General features: G+C 48.6%; 2 protein-coding genes across 3 annotated transcripts in view; both read right to left on the bottom strand.

Annotated features, from left to right (window-relative positions):
* The window catches only part of LOC125725331 (NACHT, LRR and PYD domains-containing protein 12-like), a 322,258-nt gene that overhangs the window by 277,134 nt on the left and 25,429 nt on the right, over positions 1-19,695 (bottom strand). For both annotated transcript variants that reach the window (XM_049002176.1, XM_049002175.1), the window contains exons 13-15: positions 9,314-9,377; positions 8,981-9,134; positions 7,042-8,761 (exon numbers count right to left, since the gene is read on the bottom strand). In XM_049002176.1, coding sequence (XP_048858133.1) covers positions 7,042-8,761; positions 8,981-9,134; positions 9,314-9,377 — 1,938 coding nt within the window. The remainder of the gene's footprint in view (positions 1-7,041; positions 8,762-8,980; positions 9,135-9,313; positions 9,378-19,695) is intronic.
* On the bottom strand, positions 14,621-19,485 carry LOC125725350 (uncharacterized). Its single transcript, XM_049002217.1, has 2 exons — positions 15,367-19,485; positions 14,621-15,312 (listed from the first exon to the last, which is right to left on the bottom strand). Exon 1 carries the CDS (start codon positions 18,450-18,452, stop codon positions 17,826-17,828), a length of 627 nt encoding a protein of 208 aa, XP_048858174.1. The 5' UTR covers positions 18,453-19,485; the 3' UTR covers positions 14,621-15,312; positions 15,367-17,825.

Here is a 19,695-nt window from a genome sequence, read left to right as displayed (position 1 = left end):
CAGAAGAAACAAAAGTACTGTTAATTGGTCACAAGGCTGCTTGAAATAACTTTGACAACCTCAACCTCGGTGGTCTTCCTACCGACCTAACACAGTGGTCAGAGATCTGGTTCAGATTTATGTTTCAATCCTCATATAAAAAGTATTACTAGAGCTGCGTTCTATCTTCTACGGAACATAGCCAAGCTTCGGAAGATGCTCTCCTTTCATGATGCAGAAACACTAATACATGCCTATATAACTTCCAGACTGGGCTGCTGTAATGCTCTCCTTTCTGGGTGCCCATCTGGATCCTTACATAAACTTCAGCTGGTACAGAATGCAGCAGCCAGAGTTCTTACAAACACTGAAAAAATTTATCATATTAGTCCAGTTCTATCCTCCCTTCATTGGATTCCAGTTAAGGCTCAGATTGACTACAAAATACTGCTATTAACTTATAAAACACTGAATGGCCTTTCACCAGAATACCTTAGTAATCTGCTGGTCTTATACAACCCTCCTCGCTTTCTTTGATCTCAAGGAGCAGGATATCTGTTAGTACCCAGGGTAGAAAGAGCTACGGCAGGCTGCAGAGCTTTCTGTTATAGAGCTGCTCAGCTGTGGAATGGTCTTGGGGATTCAGACAGACTCTCAATATTCAAGTTCACACCTCTTTAGCATATAGGGACTCTAGTTCTAGTTCTAGCTAACTGCTCACTCCCAGTCAGACCTAGAGTGTGAGGTGTAGAGCTGGGTGGGGATCGGTGCCATTGGCTTTGGATGAACTGAACTGTCAGTCTGTCACTCTAGCTTCACAATTGTGGAATTGGAATGCTGACGTTCAGAGACCCCCCATGCCTGCGTTCCCACCTGCCTCTCCCTCCTACTTACGCTGCCATAGCCATATCTGCTGGAGCTTACATACTGCACTCACCTATCTGTTTGCACTGCCTCTAGTCTCCCCTAATTGCACATTTTATTTCCCCTCCCTATACTGGGCTGTGCTGACTGGAGACCCCAACTTATCAACATATCCTGTCTACCCTGCTGCCTGCGACGTCTCCACTACCAGTGACGCCCTTCCGGCCTGTGACGCCTTATCCTGTATGCCCTCCTGCTGTACTACTGTTCACCCTGCCATTTGAGAACAGCTCCAGCACCTGCCTGCCATCACCTCCCTACCCCCCGCTTTGTGACTGAAATGTTAAGACTGGAAAAATGTTTATTAGGACTTCGTCATCTTGATCATTTGACTTCCTCTGCCAGTTCCTGGAGGATGGGCTCCCCGCTTTGGGTCTGGTTAGGGTTAGGGCTTCCTCTGCTGCCCCCTGGAGGATGGGCTCCCCCTTTGAGTCTGGTGCCTCCCAAGGTTTCTTCCTTCTAGGGAGCTTTTCCTTGCCACTGTCGCCTCTGACTTGCTCACTGGGGGCTTTGGGTGGGGATGCTGTAAAGCACTTTGAGACAATGTAATGTCGTGAAAACACGCTATACCAGGGGTGCCCAATACGTCGATCGTAATCTACTGGTCGATCACAAAAGTAGCCTGGTCAGATCGTATGGCATATAAAAATAGAGGATGGATGACGCATTCAGCCACACCAGCTGCTGCCAAACTCCAGCAAGCGGCCGAGTCGCCTGATTAGCCTCCAATTTATTTCTGCTAAACTAAAGAAAGGGTATAAAAATTAATGGGGGAGCTGGACTAATTAAGAAGCCAAAAACCTACCACCTCCATACGGAATGGGGGGAAGACTGATTTTTTTCCACAATGTCATATTCGAAGTGCGTTTGCCTCATCTGTCGGTGTACCGTCGCTATTCCGAAGAAGGGAAAGGGGGAGCGACATTTTCGGACTGTTCATAAAAGCTACGACATTAACTTCCCTCCGAAAAGCGAGCTGAGAAATACAAAGGTGAAGGAACTAAAATCCCAGCTCTATTCAAAAACACTTTATTTGTCCCAAAGGCAAATAAATAAATAATAATAATAATAATAATAATAATAATAAATGTGTCGTCACATCCTCAGCCAGGAGCAGCTGTGGCCAGCAGAGGCCGCCAGTGAGCAGCCAGAGACAGCAGTCATACAGAAGCTCCCAGCTCTGGGCTCCATCACATGAACACGCCTGCTGACAATAACACTCACATACCACTTATACACCCTGTGGATCTCTTCTTGCCTAAGGCCTAAGACATAACAGACCAAATATGCCAACCTGGGTTTACTAACCTGGGATCCTGGGATTGCTGCGAGAGATTGCTGGGATACTGCGAGAGAGTGGTGTTGAGCTGCAGCGATTGTTTTGGGATTGTTTGTGATTGTTTTTGGGGTGTTTGGAACGTATATTCTGAGTGTTTGTGTGCTTTAATTGTTTAGTGGGTGGCTGTGTTATTTCTATTTATTGTTCTTATTTCGGTCGGCGTGACTGCTTGTCTGTCCTGTCTGTTTATTAACAGCGCGATTGTTACGGGCAGTGAGCTGCGTTTTCTGTTCGCGTTTAACTCCGTAACACCGGCGGGGCGTAATAGCTAATAATATCTAACGTCGGTAACGTTACTCGGCGCCAGAAAAGGACAGTTGCTCCTGAGCTTTGCTCAGTCAGTCGGGAGTCGGGGCCGGGAGGACATTTTCCAATTTTTTCCCCGCTCCGGCAGTAGCCTGCTGTGAGGGGGTTTTTGTGGTTTTTCGACCTCCCAAGAGCAACTTCGATTTCGTTTTGTTTTTAGTTCATACTTGGTTCAGGCAGAAGTTCTTTTGGTAAGTAGTAGTAATTTTATCGGATTTAAAATTTTAAATAAAAATAATAATTAAGTTCCGTTTCAACCCAAGTAATTTATTTTAGTGTACTCGGCACTTTATTGCATTTAACGGTACGCTAATTAATCTTTAAAGTTAAATACACTATATAAATTTACTGGGCTGGGAGTACGGGGTCATAGTGAGTTAGTTAATTATGGGGCCAGCTCAGTGTTGCGTTTGCAACATGTTTGCCCTTCTGGACGTTAGTGTCCAGTCGGACTTCATCTGCGAGCGAAGTAAGCTAGTGGACTCGCTCATGGTCAAGGTTCGCGACCTTGAGGAGCAACAGGCTCTCATCCAATGCAACAGTGAGTTAGAGGAGCAAGTTAATACGCCTTTTAGGGAGAAGGTATGTACGCCACTAGCCGGGAGGGGGGAGAATGAAGAGCAGAGAGGTCGAGAGAGCTGGGTGACCGTAGGTCGTAGACGCAGGAAAGGGCGTACACACGTTGCAGAGGCAGCATCACCTGAGGTGACTGTGTCGAACAGGTTTCAGGTTCTTCCAGCTTTAGAGCCGGAAGGGACTGGAGAGGCAGGTGGGCCCTTGGGCACTGAGGAGCCCCCTCCCCCCAGGAAGAGGGAGGTTGTGGTAGTGGAGGATTCCATTATTAGGGGAGTAGACAGTTATGTGTGCACGCGTGATAGAGGGTCCCGTACGGTGTCTTGCCTGCCTGGTGCCCAGGTAGGAGACCTTCCAGATCGTGTGGATAAGCTTTTGGCCCCAGCTGGGGTGGATCCAGTTGTCGTGGTGCATGTTGGCACCAACGACATAGGCAAGGGTAGAAGGGCTGTTCTGCAGGATAAATTTATAGAAGTCGCCAATAAGCTTAGAAGCAGAACGTCCACGGTGGTATTCTCCGAAATACTCCCCGTGCCACGTGCAAGTCAGGCTAAGTTAGCTGAGATAAGGAGATTAAATGCGTGGCTAAAAGGATGGTGTAGGAAAGAGGGGTTTCGGTTTATGGGGCATTGGAGGACCTTCTGGAACAGGTGGGACCTGTTCAAGCCGGATGGGTTGCACCTGAACCAGAGGGGAACCAGTGTATTGGGGAGGCGTATGTGTAGAGTAGTTGAGGAATGTTTAAACTAGGGACTGGGGGGGCAGGGAGGTTAGTTAACTATGTCAGTGGGGGGAAACGGAAAGCCCCAAATAATCATATTGTAAGTGGGCACCGTAATAGGCCTACCCTTTGTTGTCTGTATTTAAACGCCAGAAGTATTAGGAATAAAATTCATGATTTAGAGGCTTTTATCTCATCGGACTCTTATGATATTATAGGAGTAACTGAAACGTGGTTGAGTGAAAAGGATGGACAAGAATATAATATGGATGGTTACACGTTGTTCCGTAAGGATCGTATAGGAAAAAAGGGAGGTGGTGTTGCAGTATATGTAAAGGAAAACTTGCAGGCAAGGGAACTTACTGATATAAATAAAACTACGGAAGCAATATGGGTAAAATTAGATGCTAAAAACTCAAATAGCCTAATTGTCGGTGTTTGTTACAGAACACCTAATATAGCTGCTGAGGAAAGCAGATTGTTATACAGTGATATTAGGACTATGAGCAATAAAAATGATGTGGTAGTTATGGGTGATTTTAATCTACCAGGAATGCAGTGGGACATTGTCACTGGCTCTTGAGAAAATGAACTGGAGATGGTGGAATTAGTACAGGATTGTTTTTTTACTCAGTTTGTTAACACCCCTACCAGGGGAGATGCCATTCTTGATCTTGTTCTCTCTAATAACCAGGACAGGATTGGTAAATTAGACGTTTTAGTGATCATAACATGGTCAAATTTGAGGTTAAGTTTAGTGTTCGAAGAGCTAAGTCCAAATCAAAAATATATAATGTTAGGAAGGCTGACTTTAAGTGTATGAGACTAAAATTAGAAACTGTGAACTGGATGGAGTTAAATAACAAAACTGTTGAAGAGGCCTGGGAACTTTTTAAAAGCACATTATTGCAAATGCAAGAGGACTTCATACCTGTTTCCAGCAAGAATAAATCTAGGAAATTGCAACCTAGGTGGTTTACTAGGGAAATAAAGCATAAAGTAAGGAGGAAAAGGGCTTTGTTCCAGCAATGGAAAATAACTGATGATGACAGAATTAAGCAGGAATATCTAAGTCTACAGGCTGAGTTAAAAAATGATATTAGACGAGCTAAAAGAAATGTCGAAAGGATGGTTGCATTGGAAGCTAAGGATGACGTTAAAAGTTTCTTCCAGTATTTTAACTCTAAAAGAGCTCTAAAACCTGAAATTACTAATCTGCAGGATAGTAAGGGTCTTATAATAGTAAACGACATTGATATAGTAAATGAGTCCAATGATAGTTTTGCACGGGTATTCACTGTTGAGGACCTTAGTAATTTACTAGTTATTACCTATCCAGCATTGTCTATAGCTAATATATATATAACTGAAGCAGATGTTTTGCAAAGCCTAGCTAAGCTCAAAATAAATAAATCACAGGGCCCTGATGGCATCTTACCTATAGTGTTAAAAGAGATGAGGGATATTATTTGCCGACCCTTAACTTTACTGTTTCAAAAATCCTTATCTGAAGGTGTGGTACCTTCTGATTGGAAGCACGCCTTCATAATGCCTATTTTCAAAAAAGGGGATAGAAGTAATTTGTCTAACTATAGGCCAATCAGTCTAACTTGTATAACTGGTAAAGTTATGGAGGCTATAATCAAAGAGAAAATGGTAGATTACCTGGACTCCAATAACATTTTGCGGGATAGCCAGCATGGATTTAGGAGAGGTAGATCCTGTTTAACGAATCTGTTGGAGTTTTTTGAGGAAGCTACTCAGGAAGTTGATAAGAAGGCCTATGATGTCATCTACTAGATTTCCAAAAGGCTTTTGATGTTGTCCCCCACAAGAGGCTCCTACTTAAACTCAAAGCGACAGGTATTTTAGGTACCGTAGCGACCTGGATTGATAACTGGTTAACAGATAGGAAACAGCGAGTAGTTATAAGAAGTACAATGTCACAGTGGGCCTGCATTCATAGTGGGGTACCGCAGGGTTCGATTTTAGGACCACTATTGTTCCTAATTTACATAAATGATATGGATACCAATATATACAGCAAACTGGTGAAATTTGCAGATGACACCAAGGTGGGTGGTGTAGCAGATACTGAATTAGCGGCTCAGCAGCTACAGCGGGATCTTGATTTAATTAGTGACTGGGCCGATACCTGGCAGATGAAATTTAATGTCAATAAATGTAAGGTACTCCATCTAGGGAGCAGAAATATAAAGTACAGGTATTTCATGGGTGTCACTGAAATAAAGGTAGCTGATCATGAGAAAGACCTTGGTGTGTATGTTGATGCTTCCATGTCCCATTCTCGCCAGTGTGGGGAAGCAATAAAAAAGGCCAATAGGATGTTGGGGTATATCTCCAGGTGTGTGGAGTTTAGGTCCAGGGAGATAATGCTAAGATTATACAATTCCTTGGTGAGACCTCACCTAGAATATTGTGTGCAGGTTTGGTCACCATATCTTAAAAAGGACATTGTGGCCTTAGAAAAGGTGCAGCGTAGGGCCACAAAAATGATTCCTGGTCTTAGAGGAATGTCATACGAGGAAAGGATACTTGAGCTAAATCTGTTCAGTCTCAAGTAAAGTTGACTGAGGGGGGACATGATCCAGGTATATAAGATTCTAACAGGTTTGGGTGCTGTTCAACCAAGTAGTTACTTCAGCATTAGTTTAAATACACGAACTCGTGGCCATAGGTGGAAATTAGCGGGAGAACATTTCAAGCTGGATTTAAGGAAGCACTTCTTTACACAGCGTGTAGTCAGAGTAAGGAATAGCCTTCCTGATAATGTAGTGCAAGCTGAATCCTTGGGTTCCTTTAAATCAGAGCTAGATAAGATTTTAACAACTCTGAGCTATTAGTTAAGTTCTCCCCAAGCAAGCTTGATGGGCCGAATGGCCTCCTCTCGTTTGTATAGTTCTTATGTTCTTATAAAGAGCCCTCACTGCTTCTATAGCAGGTTAGGATGCTGTGCCTGTGATCAGAAGGTAGACTGGATGGGAACGGAAACCTCACTTTTTTGTTTGTTACTACATTACTACCTTCAGTCATTATAAAGTCTGCGGTCTGGATTATCAAACAAACATCACAGTTATTAATCCAAGAGGAGAAATAAATAATACATATGATACATATCAAACAATATTCATGTATTACTGCCAGACCAGACATGATTTCCCATCCCCACGTCACTTACAGAGCCGTCCTGGAGTTCTTGACCACAGGCAGCAGCCTCCAGTGTTCTTTATCTGATCTGATGAATTTCTTCGGATCAAACACATCCAGCTCCTCATCTGACATCAGCATCACAAAGGCCAGAGCTGAGTACTGTGCAGGTGAGAGGTCTTCTGCTGAAAGGCTTCCTGAATTCAGGTATCTTTGTACTTCCTCTACTAGAGAATTGTCACCCAGCTCAGACAAACAGTGGAACAGGTTGATGGTCCTTTCTGGAGATAATTTCCTCTGTATTTTCTCCTTGATGTATTTGGCTGTTTCTGTAATATTATGTGAGCTGGTTACTGTCTGTCCCAGTAGTTTTTGTAATAGAGTCTTACTGGAGTCTGTTGAGAGGCCCAGGAGGAAGCGGAGGTAGAGGTCCAAGTGTCCATTCTTGCTCTTTAATGCCTGATCCAATGCAGTCTTCAGCAGTTTAGCTGATGAGTTTGACAGAAACACGTATAAAGCAGCGAGATACTCCTGGATGCTCAGATGCACAAAGCAGTACACCGTATCCTGATACAGCCCATATTCCTCTTTAAAGACTTCTGTACACACTCCAGAGTAAACTGAAGCTTCAGTGACATCAATGCCATTCTTTGTCAGATCTTCCTCATAAAATATGAGATTGCCTTTCTCAAGGTTGTCAAAAGCCAGTTTACCAAGTTTCAAAAGGAATTCCTTGCTGTATTCCTTAAGTTTGGTTTCATAGTTTTTCATATACTTGTCATTTTTTAATGTAGTCTGAAAGATCAGGAAGTGTGTGTACATTTCAGTCAGAGTCCTTGGAATTTCTCCCCTGTCAGTCTCACTAAAAATCCTCTCAAGGACAGTGGCTGAAATCCAGCAGAACACAGGTATGTGGCACATGATGAAGAGGCTCCTTGATGATTTCACATGTGTGATAATCCTGCTGGCCAGGCTCTGATCACTAAATCTCTTCCTGAAATACTCCTCCTTCTGGGCATCGCTAAACCCTCGTATCTCTGTCACCTGGTGGACATACTTAGAAGGTATCTGATTGGCTGCTGCTGGCCGAGAGGTTATCCAGAGTAGAGAGGGTGGAAGCAGATTCCCCTTAATGAGGTTAGTCAACAGCACATCCAGTGACGTTTTCTTTGTTACATCAAACCAGCTCTCATTGTTCTGAAAATCTAGAGGAAGGCGACACTCATCCAGACCATCAAAGATGAACAAGATCTTGTACCTAAACAGCTCAGTGGATTGAAATGATTTCAGTTCTGGGACAAAGCGGTGAAGCAGTTCAATCAGACTGTATTCATCCTTAATCAAATTCAGGTTCCGGAAAGGAAGAGCAAATATGAAGTGAACATCCTGGTTTGCTTTTCCTTCTGCCCAGTCGAGAATAAATTTCTGTACAGAGACTGTTTTCCCGATACCAGCCACCCCTTTAGTGAGTACAGTTCTGATAGGTGTCTCACGCTCACATAAGGGTTTAAATATATCATTGCACTTGACTGTAGTATCTTCTGTTCGCCTTTTCTTGGATGCTGTTTCAATCTGTCTCACTTCATGTTCATCATTGACTCCTCCAGTCCCACCTTCAGTTATGTAGAGTTCTGTGTAAATCTCACTGAGAAGTGTTGGCTGTCCTCCCATAGCTTTCCCTTCAAATACACACTCAAACTGCTTCTTAAGTTTACGCTTGATTTCCTGCTGATATTGCAGCATGAACTCTCCTGAAAAGAAATGAGAGGAAATTCAAAACATACATGGGTGTATTGCATGATTTCTGCAAATACAGGGATGACTTCAGGAAAGTTTTCAAATGGCTCACACACTGTGACATACATGTTATGATAGTTTTATACCAACATGAAGACCATTCAAACATCCTTTTCTCTGCCCAAAACTTTTAAACAGTGCTGTACATGTACAGAATGTTATGAGGTTCTTACTCTTCTCCGGCACGTCAGCGAGATCATTTTGCTCCATGGTCCTCAGGATGTACAGTGTGTTCGGATCATTGTCCTCCTCCAGCTGAGGCTCAGAGCATTCTGGGTAATTCTGATCTAGGTAACTCACACAATTCTTCAGCTCATCCTTGGGGAACTAAAATAAAGTCACAGTTAATGATTGCTACCTGCACTGAACCTTTTCAAAGTTTCATTTGTGAATCATAGTTTTAAATATATTTCCTTTAACATGAAGAATTTCTTATTATACAGCTATAAAATATAAGCTAATTAACACAACAACTAAGAAAATATATATCTGCAATAGATACAAACCTTCAGTATGGATGATAAACCCGATTTATCATGTAGATCTGAGCTGCATTCTTCCATTTGGTCTCTGTGAATAAGGCAGAAACATAAAGACCTCAATTCATCTACACAAATGTAACAGAAAGACTGAAAATCTCCCCATTAAACTTGCTGTTACTGCAGATAAAGAATAACCTTGTGGTATATTAGTCTGGAAAGATGTATCTGCCATGTTAAGCTTTATTCACTAGGGCAGCTTCCTAATTTTCTCATGACAGCAGAAGAGAACCAGTGACATCAGGCTCCAGCACACAGAGACACAGCAGGCAGGAAGGACAGTTTTCTATGCAGCCCTTTGTACCCAGTGACATCAGGCCCCAGCACACAGAGACACAGCAGGCAGGAAGGACAGTTTCTATGCAGCCCTTTGTACCCAGTGACATCAGGCCCCAGCACACAGAGACACAGCAGGCAGGAAGGACAGTTTTCTATGCAGCCCTTTGTACCCAGTGACATCAGGCTCCAGCACACAGAGACACAGCAGGCAGGAAGGACAGTTTTCTATGCAGCCCTTTGTACCCAGTGACATCAGGCTCCAGCACACAGAGACACAGCAGGCAGGAAGGACAGTTTTCTATGCAGCCCTTTGTACCCAGTGACATCAGGCTCCAGACCTCCTGTTCTCACGTTTCCTGCCAAAATCTTCTTGACTATTAATGAATATAAAGAGCTAAATAAAACCCTGGTACGGTAATAAGAAGCCCACTTCCAGCATGCTGTCTGGGAGCGAGCACACAGCTTCCCATGCAGCTGGTCAACAGTGAAACCCCCCCCCCCTGGATAAGGCTGTGCTTTGCTTATAAATAGAGTGGCCTGCTCTGCGAGTGACTGGCCCCCCTGCTTCTGTACCCGCTGGTCTCCAGGCCCCCACTTTTGTCTGTCAGCAGTGAGGGAAAACATACACACAGCTGTCCGTGAACTCAAGTCCTGTGGCCTGTACTACGAAGCGGGGTTACTGGCTTATCGGGGTAACTTGTCGGATTTAAGGTACCATAGTTTAAACGTACTTCATATATGTTCACTTACATTTTGCCCAGACTACCTTAAATTTGACAAGTTACCCCGATAAGCCAGTAACTCCACTTCGTAGTACAGGCCCCTGGTGATGCTGCCTCAAACCTTCAAAACATTCTTATCCCATCAGGTTATGAGGGGGATGTGCTGACCGGGGACAGGGGGAAGCGTGAGAGCAGGTGAGAAGGGGAGCGAGGAGTATGAGGGGAGGCAGGTCTCTCAGCTTACACCACCCAGCTGTCGGGGCCCAGCGCCCCCCGGTGTCCGTTACCACAGGCACAGCCCAAGACAAGCACAGTATCTGCCGGTGCTATAGCGCCCCCCGGTGTCCGTTACCACAGGCGCAACCCAAGACAAACACAGTATCTGCCGGCGCTATAGCGCCCCCCGGTGTCCATTACCACAGGCGTAACCCAAGACAAGCACAGTATCTGCCGGTGCTATAGCGCCCCCCGGTGTCCATTACCACAGGCGTAACCCAAGACAAACACAGTATCTGCCGGCGCTATAGCGCCCCCCGGTGTCCATTACCACAGGCGCAACCCAAGACAAACACAGTATCTGCCGGCGCTATAGCGCCCCCCGGTGTCCATTACCACAGGCACAGCCCAAGACAAGCACAGTATCTGCCGGTGCTATAGCGCCCCCCGGTGTCCGTTACCACAGGCGCAACCCAAGACAAACACAGTATCTGCCGGCGCTATAGCGCCCCCCGGTGTCCATTACCACAGGCGTAACCCAAGACAAGCACAGTATCTGCCGGTGCTATAGCGCCCCCCGGTGTCCATTACCACAGGCGTAACCCAAGACAAGCACAGTATCTGCCGGTGCTATAGCGCCCCCCGGTGTCCATTACCACAGGCGTAACCCAAGACAAGCACAGTATCTGCCGGTGCTATAGCGCCCCCCGGTGTCCATTACCACAGGCGCAGCCCAAGGCAAACACAGTATCTGCCGGTGCTATAGCGCCCCCCGGTGTCCATTACCACAGGCGTAACCCAAGACAAGCACAGTATCTGCCGGTGCTATAGCGCCCCCCGGTGTCCATTACCACAGGCGTAACCCAAGACAAGCACAGTATCTGCCGGCGCTATAGCGCCCCCTGGTGTCCATTACCACAGGCGTAACCCAAGACAAGCACAGTATCTGCCGGTGCTATAGCGCCCCCTGGTGTCCATTACCACAGGCGTAACCCAAGACAAGCACAGTATCTGCCCGCGCTATAGCGCCCCCCGGTGTCCATTACCACAGGCGTAACCCAAGACAAAGACAGTATCTGCCGGTGCTATAGTGCCCCCCGGTGTCCATTACCACAGGCACAGCCCAAGACAAACACAGTATCTGCTGGTGCTATAGCGCCCCCCGGTGTCCATTACCACAGGCACAGCCCAAGGCAAACACAGTATCTGCCGGTGCTATAGCGCCCCCCGGTGTCCGTTACCACAGGCGCAACCCAAGACAAACACAGTATCTGCCGGCGCTATAGCGCCCCCCGGTGTCCATTACCACAGGCGTAACCCAAGACAAGCACAGTATCTGCCGGTGCTATAGCGCCCCCCGGTGTCCATTACCACAGGCGTAACCCAAGACAAGCACAGTATCTGCCGGTGCTATAGCGCCCCCCGGTGTCCATTACCACAGGCGTAACCCAAGACAAGCACAGTATCTGCCGGTGCTATAGCGCCCCCCGGTGTCCATTACCACAGGCGCAGCCCAAGGCAAACACAGTATCTGCCGGTGCTATAGCGCCCCCCGGTGTCCATTACCACAGGCGTAACCCAAGACAAGCACAGTATCTGCCGGTGCTATAGCGCCCCCCGGTGTCCATTACCACAGGCGTAACCCAAGACAAGCACAGTATCTGCCGGCGCTATAGCGCCCCCTGGTGTCCATTACCACAGGCGTAACCCAAGACAAGCACAGTATCTGCCCGCGCTATAGCGCCCCCCGGTGTCCATTACCACAGGCGTAACCCAAGACAAAGACAGTATCTGCCGGTGCTATAGTGCCCCCCGGTGTCCATTACCACAGGCACAGCCCAAGACAAACACAGTATCTGCTGGTGCTATAGCGCCCCCCGGTGTCCATTACCACAGGCGCAACCCAAGACAAGCACAGTATCTGCCGGTGCTATAGCGCCCCCCGGTGTCCATTACCACAGGCGCAACCCAAGGCAAACACAGTATCTGCCGGTGCTATAGCGCCCCCCGGTGTCCATTACCACAGGCGTAACCCAAGACAAACACAGTATCTGCCGGCGCTATAGCGCCCCCCCGGTGTCCATTACCACAGGCGCAACCCAAGACAAGCACAGTATCTGCCGGTGCTATAGCGCCCCCCGGTGTCCGTTACCACAGGCGTAACCCAAGACAAACACAGTATCTGCCCGCGCTATAGCGCCCCCCGGTGTCCATTACCACAGGCGCAACCCAAGACAAGCACAGTATCTGCCGGTGCTATAGCGCCCCCCGGTGTCCGTTACCACAGGCGTAACCCAAGACAAACACAGTATCTGCCCGCGCTATAGCGCCCCCCGGTGTCCATTACCACAGGCGCAACCCAAGACAAGCACAGTATCTGCCCGCGCTATAGCGCCCCCCGGTGTCCATTACCACAGGCGCAACCCAAGACAAGCACAGTATCTGCCGGTGCTATAGCGCCCCCCGGTGTCCATTACCACAGGCGTAACCCAAGACAAGCACAGTATCTGCCGGTGCTATAGCGCCCCCCGGTGTCCATTACCACAGGCGTAACCCAAGACAAGCACAGTATCTGCCGGTGCTATAGCGCCCCCCGGTGTCCATTACCACAGGCGCAGCCCAAGGCAAACACAGTATCTGCCGGTGCTATAGCGCCCCCCGGTGTCCATTACCACAGGCGTAACCCAAGACAAGCACAGTATCTGCCGGTGCTATAGCGCCCCCCGGTGTCCATTACCACAGGCGTAACCCAAGACAAGCACAGTATCTGCCGGCGCTATAGCGCCCCCTGGTGTCCATTACCACAGGCGTAACCCAAGACAAGCACAGTATCTGCCCGCGCTATAGCGCCCCCCGGTGTCCATTACCACAGGCGTAACCCAAGACAAAGACAGTATCTGCCGGTGCTATAGTGCCCCCCGGTGTCCATTACCACAGGCACAGCCCAAGACAAACACAGTATCTGCTGGTGCTATAGCGCCCCCCGGTGTCCATTACCACAGGCGCAACCCAAGACAAGCACAGTATCTGCCGGTGCTATAGCGCCCCCCGGTGTCCATTACCACAGGCGCAACCCAAGGCAAACACAGTATCTGCCGGTGCTATAGCGCCCCCCGGTGTCCATTACCACAGGCGTAACCCAAGACAAACACAGTATCTGCCGGCGCTATAGCGCCCCCCCGGTGTCCATTACCACAGGCGCAACCCAAGACAAGCACAGTATCTGCCGGTGCTATAGCGCCCCCCGGTGTCCGTTACCACAGGCGTAACCCAAGACAAACACAGTATCTGCCCGCGCTATAGCGCCCCCCGGTGTCCATTACCACAGGCGCAACCCAAGACAAGCACAGTATCTGCCGGTGCTATAGCGCCCCCCGGTGTCCGTTACCACAGGCGTAACCCAAGACAAACACAGTATCTGCCCGCGCTATAGCGCCCCCCGGTGTCCATTACCACAGGCGCAACCCAAGACAAGCACAGTATCTGCCCGCGCTATAGCGCCCCCCGGTGTCCATTACCACAGGCGCAACCCAAGACAAGCACAGTATCTGCCGGTGCTATAGCGCCCCCCGGTGTCCATTACCACAGGCGCAACCCAAGACAAACACAGTATCTGCCGGTGCTATAGCGCCCCCCGGTGTCCATTACCACAGGCGCAACCCAAGACAAACACAGTATCTGCCGGTGCTATAGCGCCCCCCGGTGTCCATTACCACAGGCGCAACCCAAGACAAACACAGTATCTGCCGGTGCTATAGCGCCCCCCGGTGTCCATTACCACAGGCGCAACCCAAGACAAACACAGTATCTGCCGGCGCTATAGTGAGATCAGCACAAGTCATACGTGAGTAAGTAGAGCTTTACTGTCATCCAAAACAATAAGTATACAGTGAGACGGAATATCGTTCTCCATGAGCATAAGTGTAACATAAAACACAACAGCACAGACAGATCACAATGAGGGTGAGAGGGGTAATAATTTACACTACACCTATATACATATATCTGAATGTACATTTATATAGAGAAGACATTAGACTAAGACTGAATAGAAAGAGGGGGCGGCATGGTGGTGCAGTGGTTAGCACTGTTGCCTCACACCTCTGGGACCCGGGTTCGAGTCTCCGCCTGGGTCACGTGTGTGGAGTTTGCATGTTCTCCCCATGTCGTCGTGGGGTTTCCTCCGGGTACTCCGGTTTCCCCCCACAGTCCAAAAACATGCTGAGGCTAATTGGAGTCGCTAAATTGCCCATAGGTGTGCATGTGTGAGTGAATGGTGTGTGAGTGTGCCCTGCGCTGGGCTGGCCCCCCATCCTGGGTTGTTCCCTGCCTCGTGCCCATTGCTTCCGGGATAGGCTCCGGACCCCCCGCGACCCAATAGGATAAGCGGTTGGAAAATGGATGGATGAATAGAAAGACAGTACAATGACATGAAGAATACAGTATGAAAGCAGTATGAATGTACATATATACAGGGTAAGTAAAGGGAGCAGGTTATATTGTGCAAATTAAGACAAGTTGTGCAAGAATGCAATACGTGTGTAAAAGTCCAGGTATGCATAGATGTAGACATATTCATATAAAAGCAGCCATAACGGGATCAAAATGAATAAATATAAAGTGTTACATAGAACAGCGCAGGGTGTGCAGTACAGAGTCAAGTGTGTGTGTGTGTGTGTGGGGGGGGGGCGGTGTGCTGTTCGGGAGCCGGACTGCTTGGGGAAGAAGCTATTGCACAGTCGTGCAGACCTGCTGCTATCGCACGGTCGTGCAGACCTGCTCCTATCGCACGGTCGTGCAGACCTGCTCCTATTGCACAGTCATGCAGACCTGCTCCTGATGCTGCAGAATCTTCTTCCAGATGGAAGAGGGGTAAACAGTTCGTGGGTGGGATGGTACCAGTCAGTCAAAATGCTGGTGGCCTTACGGATGCAGCGGGAAGTGTAAGTGTCCTGCAGGCTGGACAGAGAGCTGCCGGTGATGCGCTCAGCGGAATGAACAATCCTCTGAAAGGCTCTGCGGTTGGAGACGTGGCAGTTTCCATACCAGACTGTAACAGAACTGGATAGAATGCTCTGTATGGTGTCCCTGTAGAAGGTGGTGAGGATGGGTTTGGGGAGATGTACCTTCTTCAGTCTCCTCAGAAAGTGCAGGCACTCCTGAGCTCTTTTGGTGAGGAAACTGGTGCTGCTGGTCCAGGAAAGGTCGTCTGTGATGGGAACACCAAGGAATTTGGTGCCCTTCACTTACTCCACTGTGATATTCAGCGGAGGATGGTCAGTCTTGGTCTTTCTGAAGTCGATAATCAGCTCTTTTGTTTTGTCAACATTAAGAGTCAGATTATTGTCCTTGCACCAGACTGCCAGCTGCTGTACCTCTTCCCTGTATGCTGTCTCATCATTGTTCTTGACGAGTCCCACAACAGTGATGTCGTCCGCAAATTTAATGATGTGATTTGTGCTGGAGCTGGAGGTGCAGTTGTGCGTCAGGAGCGTGAAGAGAAACAGGCTCAACACACATCCATGGGGGTGCCTGTGTTCAGTGTGGTTGTGTTGGAGCTGATGTTGCCAATCTGGAATGTCTGGGGCTTTCCAGTGAGGAAGTCCAGAATCCAGTTGCAGGTGGAGGGGTTCAGTCCAGTAGGTTTTTCAGTATTCCAGGTGTGACAGGGACAGGTGAAGTGCAAGTGAGACTGCATCGTCTGTTGATCTGTTCATGCAGTACGCAAACTGCAGTGGATCTAGCATGAGGGGGAGCTGGTTCTTGATGTGTCTCAGAACTAGTTGCTCAAAGCACTTCATGGTGATTGGAGTAAGTGCTACTGGGCGGTAGTCGTTGTGCTCTTACGGTGGCCTTCTCTGGAACAGGTCTGATGGTGGTGGTCTTGAAGCACTGCGGGATGACAGCTTGCTTCAGGGAGGTGTTGAAGATGTCCACAAGGACGTCGGCTAGCTGGTCAGATCAGGCTCTGAGCACATGTCTGGGTACGTTGTCGGGTCCAATAGCTTTCCGTGGGTTGACTCTAGCGAGGGTCATTCTTACGCTGGCTGCAGACAGGAACAGCACTCAGTCGTCTGGCGGGGGGGGTGGTCTTCCACGCTGGCTTGGTGTTCTGAGCCTCAAACCTGCCATAGAAGTGGTTGAGTGCATCTGGAAGAGAGGCATCAGTTTCACACACACGTGGCGGGGTCTTGAAGTCAGTGATGGCTTGGATACCCTGCCACATGCGTCGTGTGTCTCTTGAACAGGTGAAGTGTCTGTTGATATTCTTCCTGTATTCCCGTTTTGCCAGCTTCATGCCCCAGTAGAGGTTCATTCTTGCTGTTTTGAACACCACAGCGTATTTTGCTCTGAAAGCAACATTCCGTGTTTTCAGCAGTTTATGCACTTCTGCTGTAAACCATCTGCAATGTATTTGTCAATGTATCCCATCACTGTCTCAGCATATTCGTTAATGTTCGTGTGCTGGCCGGTGGATCCTGCTTCTCTGAAGATGCTCCAGTCTTACAGGGCCTCAGTCGCTCCCTCCGGCCATGTTCTGACCTTCTTTGTTACAGGTTTTGCGCAGTGTGGTCTGAAAGTCCAAGGTGGGGGTGGGGGGCTGCTCTGTATGCAGCTTCAGTGTTCGTGTAAACCAAGTCCAGTATATTAGCTCCTCTAGCTGTGAACTTAACATGTTGGTGGAGTTTGGGGAAAACAGACTTTAAATTTGCTTTATTAAAGTCCCCGGGGATGATGAGGTGGAGAGATTGCAGGTCGCTGATGGCTTCGTACAGCTCGCGTCGCGCCTCCTTAGCATTAGCATCGGGGGGAAAGTACACTGCCACGGTAACAATGACGCTGAACTCCCACAGCGAATAATAAGGTCTGCACTTCACTGCCACAGATTCCATCAGCGATGAACAGTGTTTGGTGATCATACCTGTGTTTCCACACCATTCTGTGTTGATGTAAACACACAGGCTGCCACCGTGAGCTTTTCCGGCGTCTCTGTCTGCACGGATAGCATGTAGCCCCCTTAGCTGAATAGCTGCATCGGGGATGCTGTCGTTCAGCCAGGTTTCCGTAAATATAAAAACACTGCAGTCCTTCATGTCGCGATGTGCAGCTCGCTGTAGTCGGATGTGGTCAAGTTGATTTTCCAGCAAACGGACGTTTGCCAGAATAGTGGATGGCACCACTGGTTTGGTTGCATTACCCTTTAGCTTAGCCCGGATGCCTCCGCGCTTTCCGGGTGAATTCACACTGCTTGCGGAGTCTCTTTACTGGGATGGGTGCTGCAGCCGATTCAGGGGCAGGAACAGATCGAGCTCACGGAACAGGCCGAGCTCGCGGAACAGGCCGAGCTCGCGGAACAGGCCGAAATCGCGGAACAGGCCGAAAACGAGGAACAGGCCGAAATCGCGGAACAGGCCGAAAACGAGGAACAGGCCGAGCTCGCGGAACAGGCCGAAAACGAGGAACAGGCCGAGCTCGCGGAAAAGGCCGAAATCGCGGAACAGGCCGAAATCGCGGAACAGGCCGAAAACGAGGAACAGGCCGAGCTCGCGGAACAGGCCGAAAACGAGGAACAGGCCGAGCTCGCGGAACAGGCCGAAAACAAGGAACAGGCCGAGCTCGCGGAACAGGCCCAGCTTGAGGAACAGGCCGAAAACGAGGAACAGGCCGAGCTCGCGGAACAGGCCGAACTCGCGGAACAGGCCCAGCTTGAGGAACAGGCCGAGCTCGCAGAACAGGCTGAGCTCGCGGAACCCCTCTGTTAGCGTGTTTTCGGCTAAGTTATCTTTAAATCTTTCTTTGATTTCCAGATGAGCACAGCGGTTGTAAGTGCGTCTTTTTGCATCTTTCACACACATGTTCTGATAGCAAAAGACTACAAATATAGTCATTAACAACAAAACAAATGCACACTATGAGATCCGGAGTAGCCGCTGCATCCTACCGCGCCGCCATCTGCAGTAATCTATGTACACACTGCGACGAGCTACAACACAGACCATAACTCGGCCAGGGGCTGATCTCTGCAGCTAGAGGCCCACCGAGTAGGAACAAAGGATAAGGGGGGGCAGTTTGACTTCCTCCTGACCAGACGGACGGGGCAGAGTCTGGCAGAAGAAAACACCTGACCTCTTATCTGCAGCCGCATAACTGGCCCGTGATCGGTAGGTTTGATTATTATTATTGTTGTTAAAATAATAATAATCATAATAATAAATGTGAGTTATGAAGATGGAACAAACGCATTATATCGGTTACCATATTGCAATTAGCCGATATTCATTAAAAATCACGATACTGGCATCAGCCTGACCTTTCAGTCTTGGTTGTAATTACTGGCCAATGATTAGACTTAGTGTTCAAAGTTAGTAGCAGCAGACTTAAAGACACAGTGTAACGTTATCTGACAAGTTAGCTAGCTATCATTAATGCTCTGTGTCTAAATGACAGAGAGGTAATTTTATTAAAAATGAACGTCTTGGAAACAAACATGGGAAAATAATGGAAGCATCTGAATGACACCAGTGTAGCAGGAGCTGTGATATAAGCACAAGGTTCCCCGTTATTCTGAATTAACACTCTGGGAAAGTGTTACTGTAACATGCCAGTCAGCCTGAAGTTAAGCCTGAAGATTAGCCTGAAGTTAATCCTGCCCCACTGTCCATGCTGAGGACCCAGGGGACCTTGATGCTCAGCTCACAGCTTAATCTCTGAAGTGTCCCTCTTTTTAAGCTGGCACTGTATGCACCAAGGAGCACGGCATGTACCAAGTGCCCCAGGCGGCTGGCATGTACCGAGTGATCAAGGTGGCCGGCGTGTACCGAAAGCCCCAGGCGGCCGCCGTGTACCGAACGCCCCAGGCGGCCAGCATGTACCAAGTGACCCAGGCGGCCGCCGTATACCAAACGCCCCAGGTGGCCGGTGTGTACCAAACGCCCCAGGCGGCCGGCGTGTACCGAACACCCCAGGCAGCCGGCGTGTACCGAGTGCCTCAGGCGGCAGGATCTATCCTGCCTGCTGCTGTTAGGCAAAACAATGCCTGCTGTCAATGTGCAGCCCCAACAGCCAGCCTTAAAGTCTGATTTTAACTATATTAAATGAAATTTTCTTAATTTATTTATTGGATAATATTAT

Source organism: Brienomyrus brachyistius, unplaced genomic scaffold (genome assembly GCF_023856365.1).
Source record: "Brienomyrus brachyistius isolate T26 unplaced genomic scaffold, BBRACH_0.4 scaffold65, whole genome shotgun sequence".
Lineage (NCBI taxonomy): Eukaryota > Metazoa > Chordata > Actinopteri > Osteoglossiformes > Mormyridae > Brienomyrus > Brienomyrus brachyistius.
The sequence above is the reverse complement of the archived record's forward strand: the minus strand, read 5'-3'. Positions and strand labels throughout refer to the sequence as shown.

Coding starts and splice junctions, on each gene's coding strand:
- LOC125725350 (XM_049002217.1), bottom strand. CDS start 18,452: ATGACTATATTTGTAGTCTTTTGCTATCAGAACATGTGTGTGAAAGAT.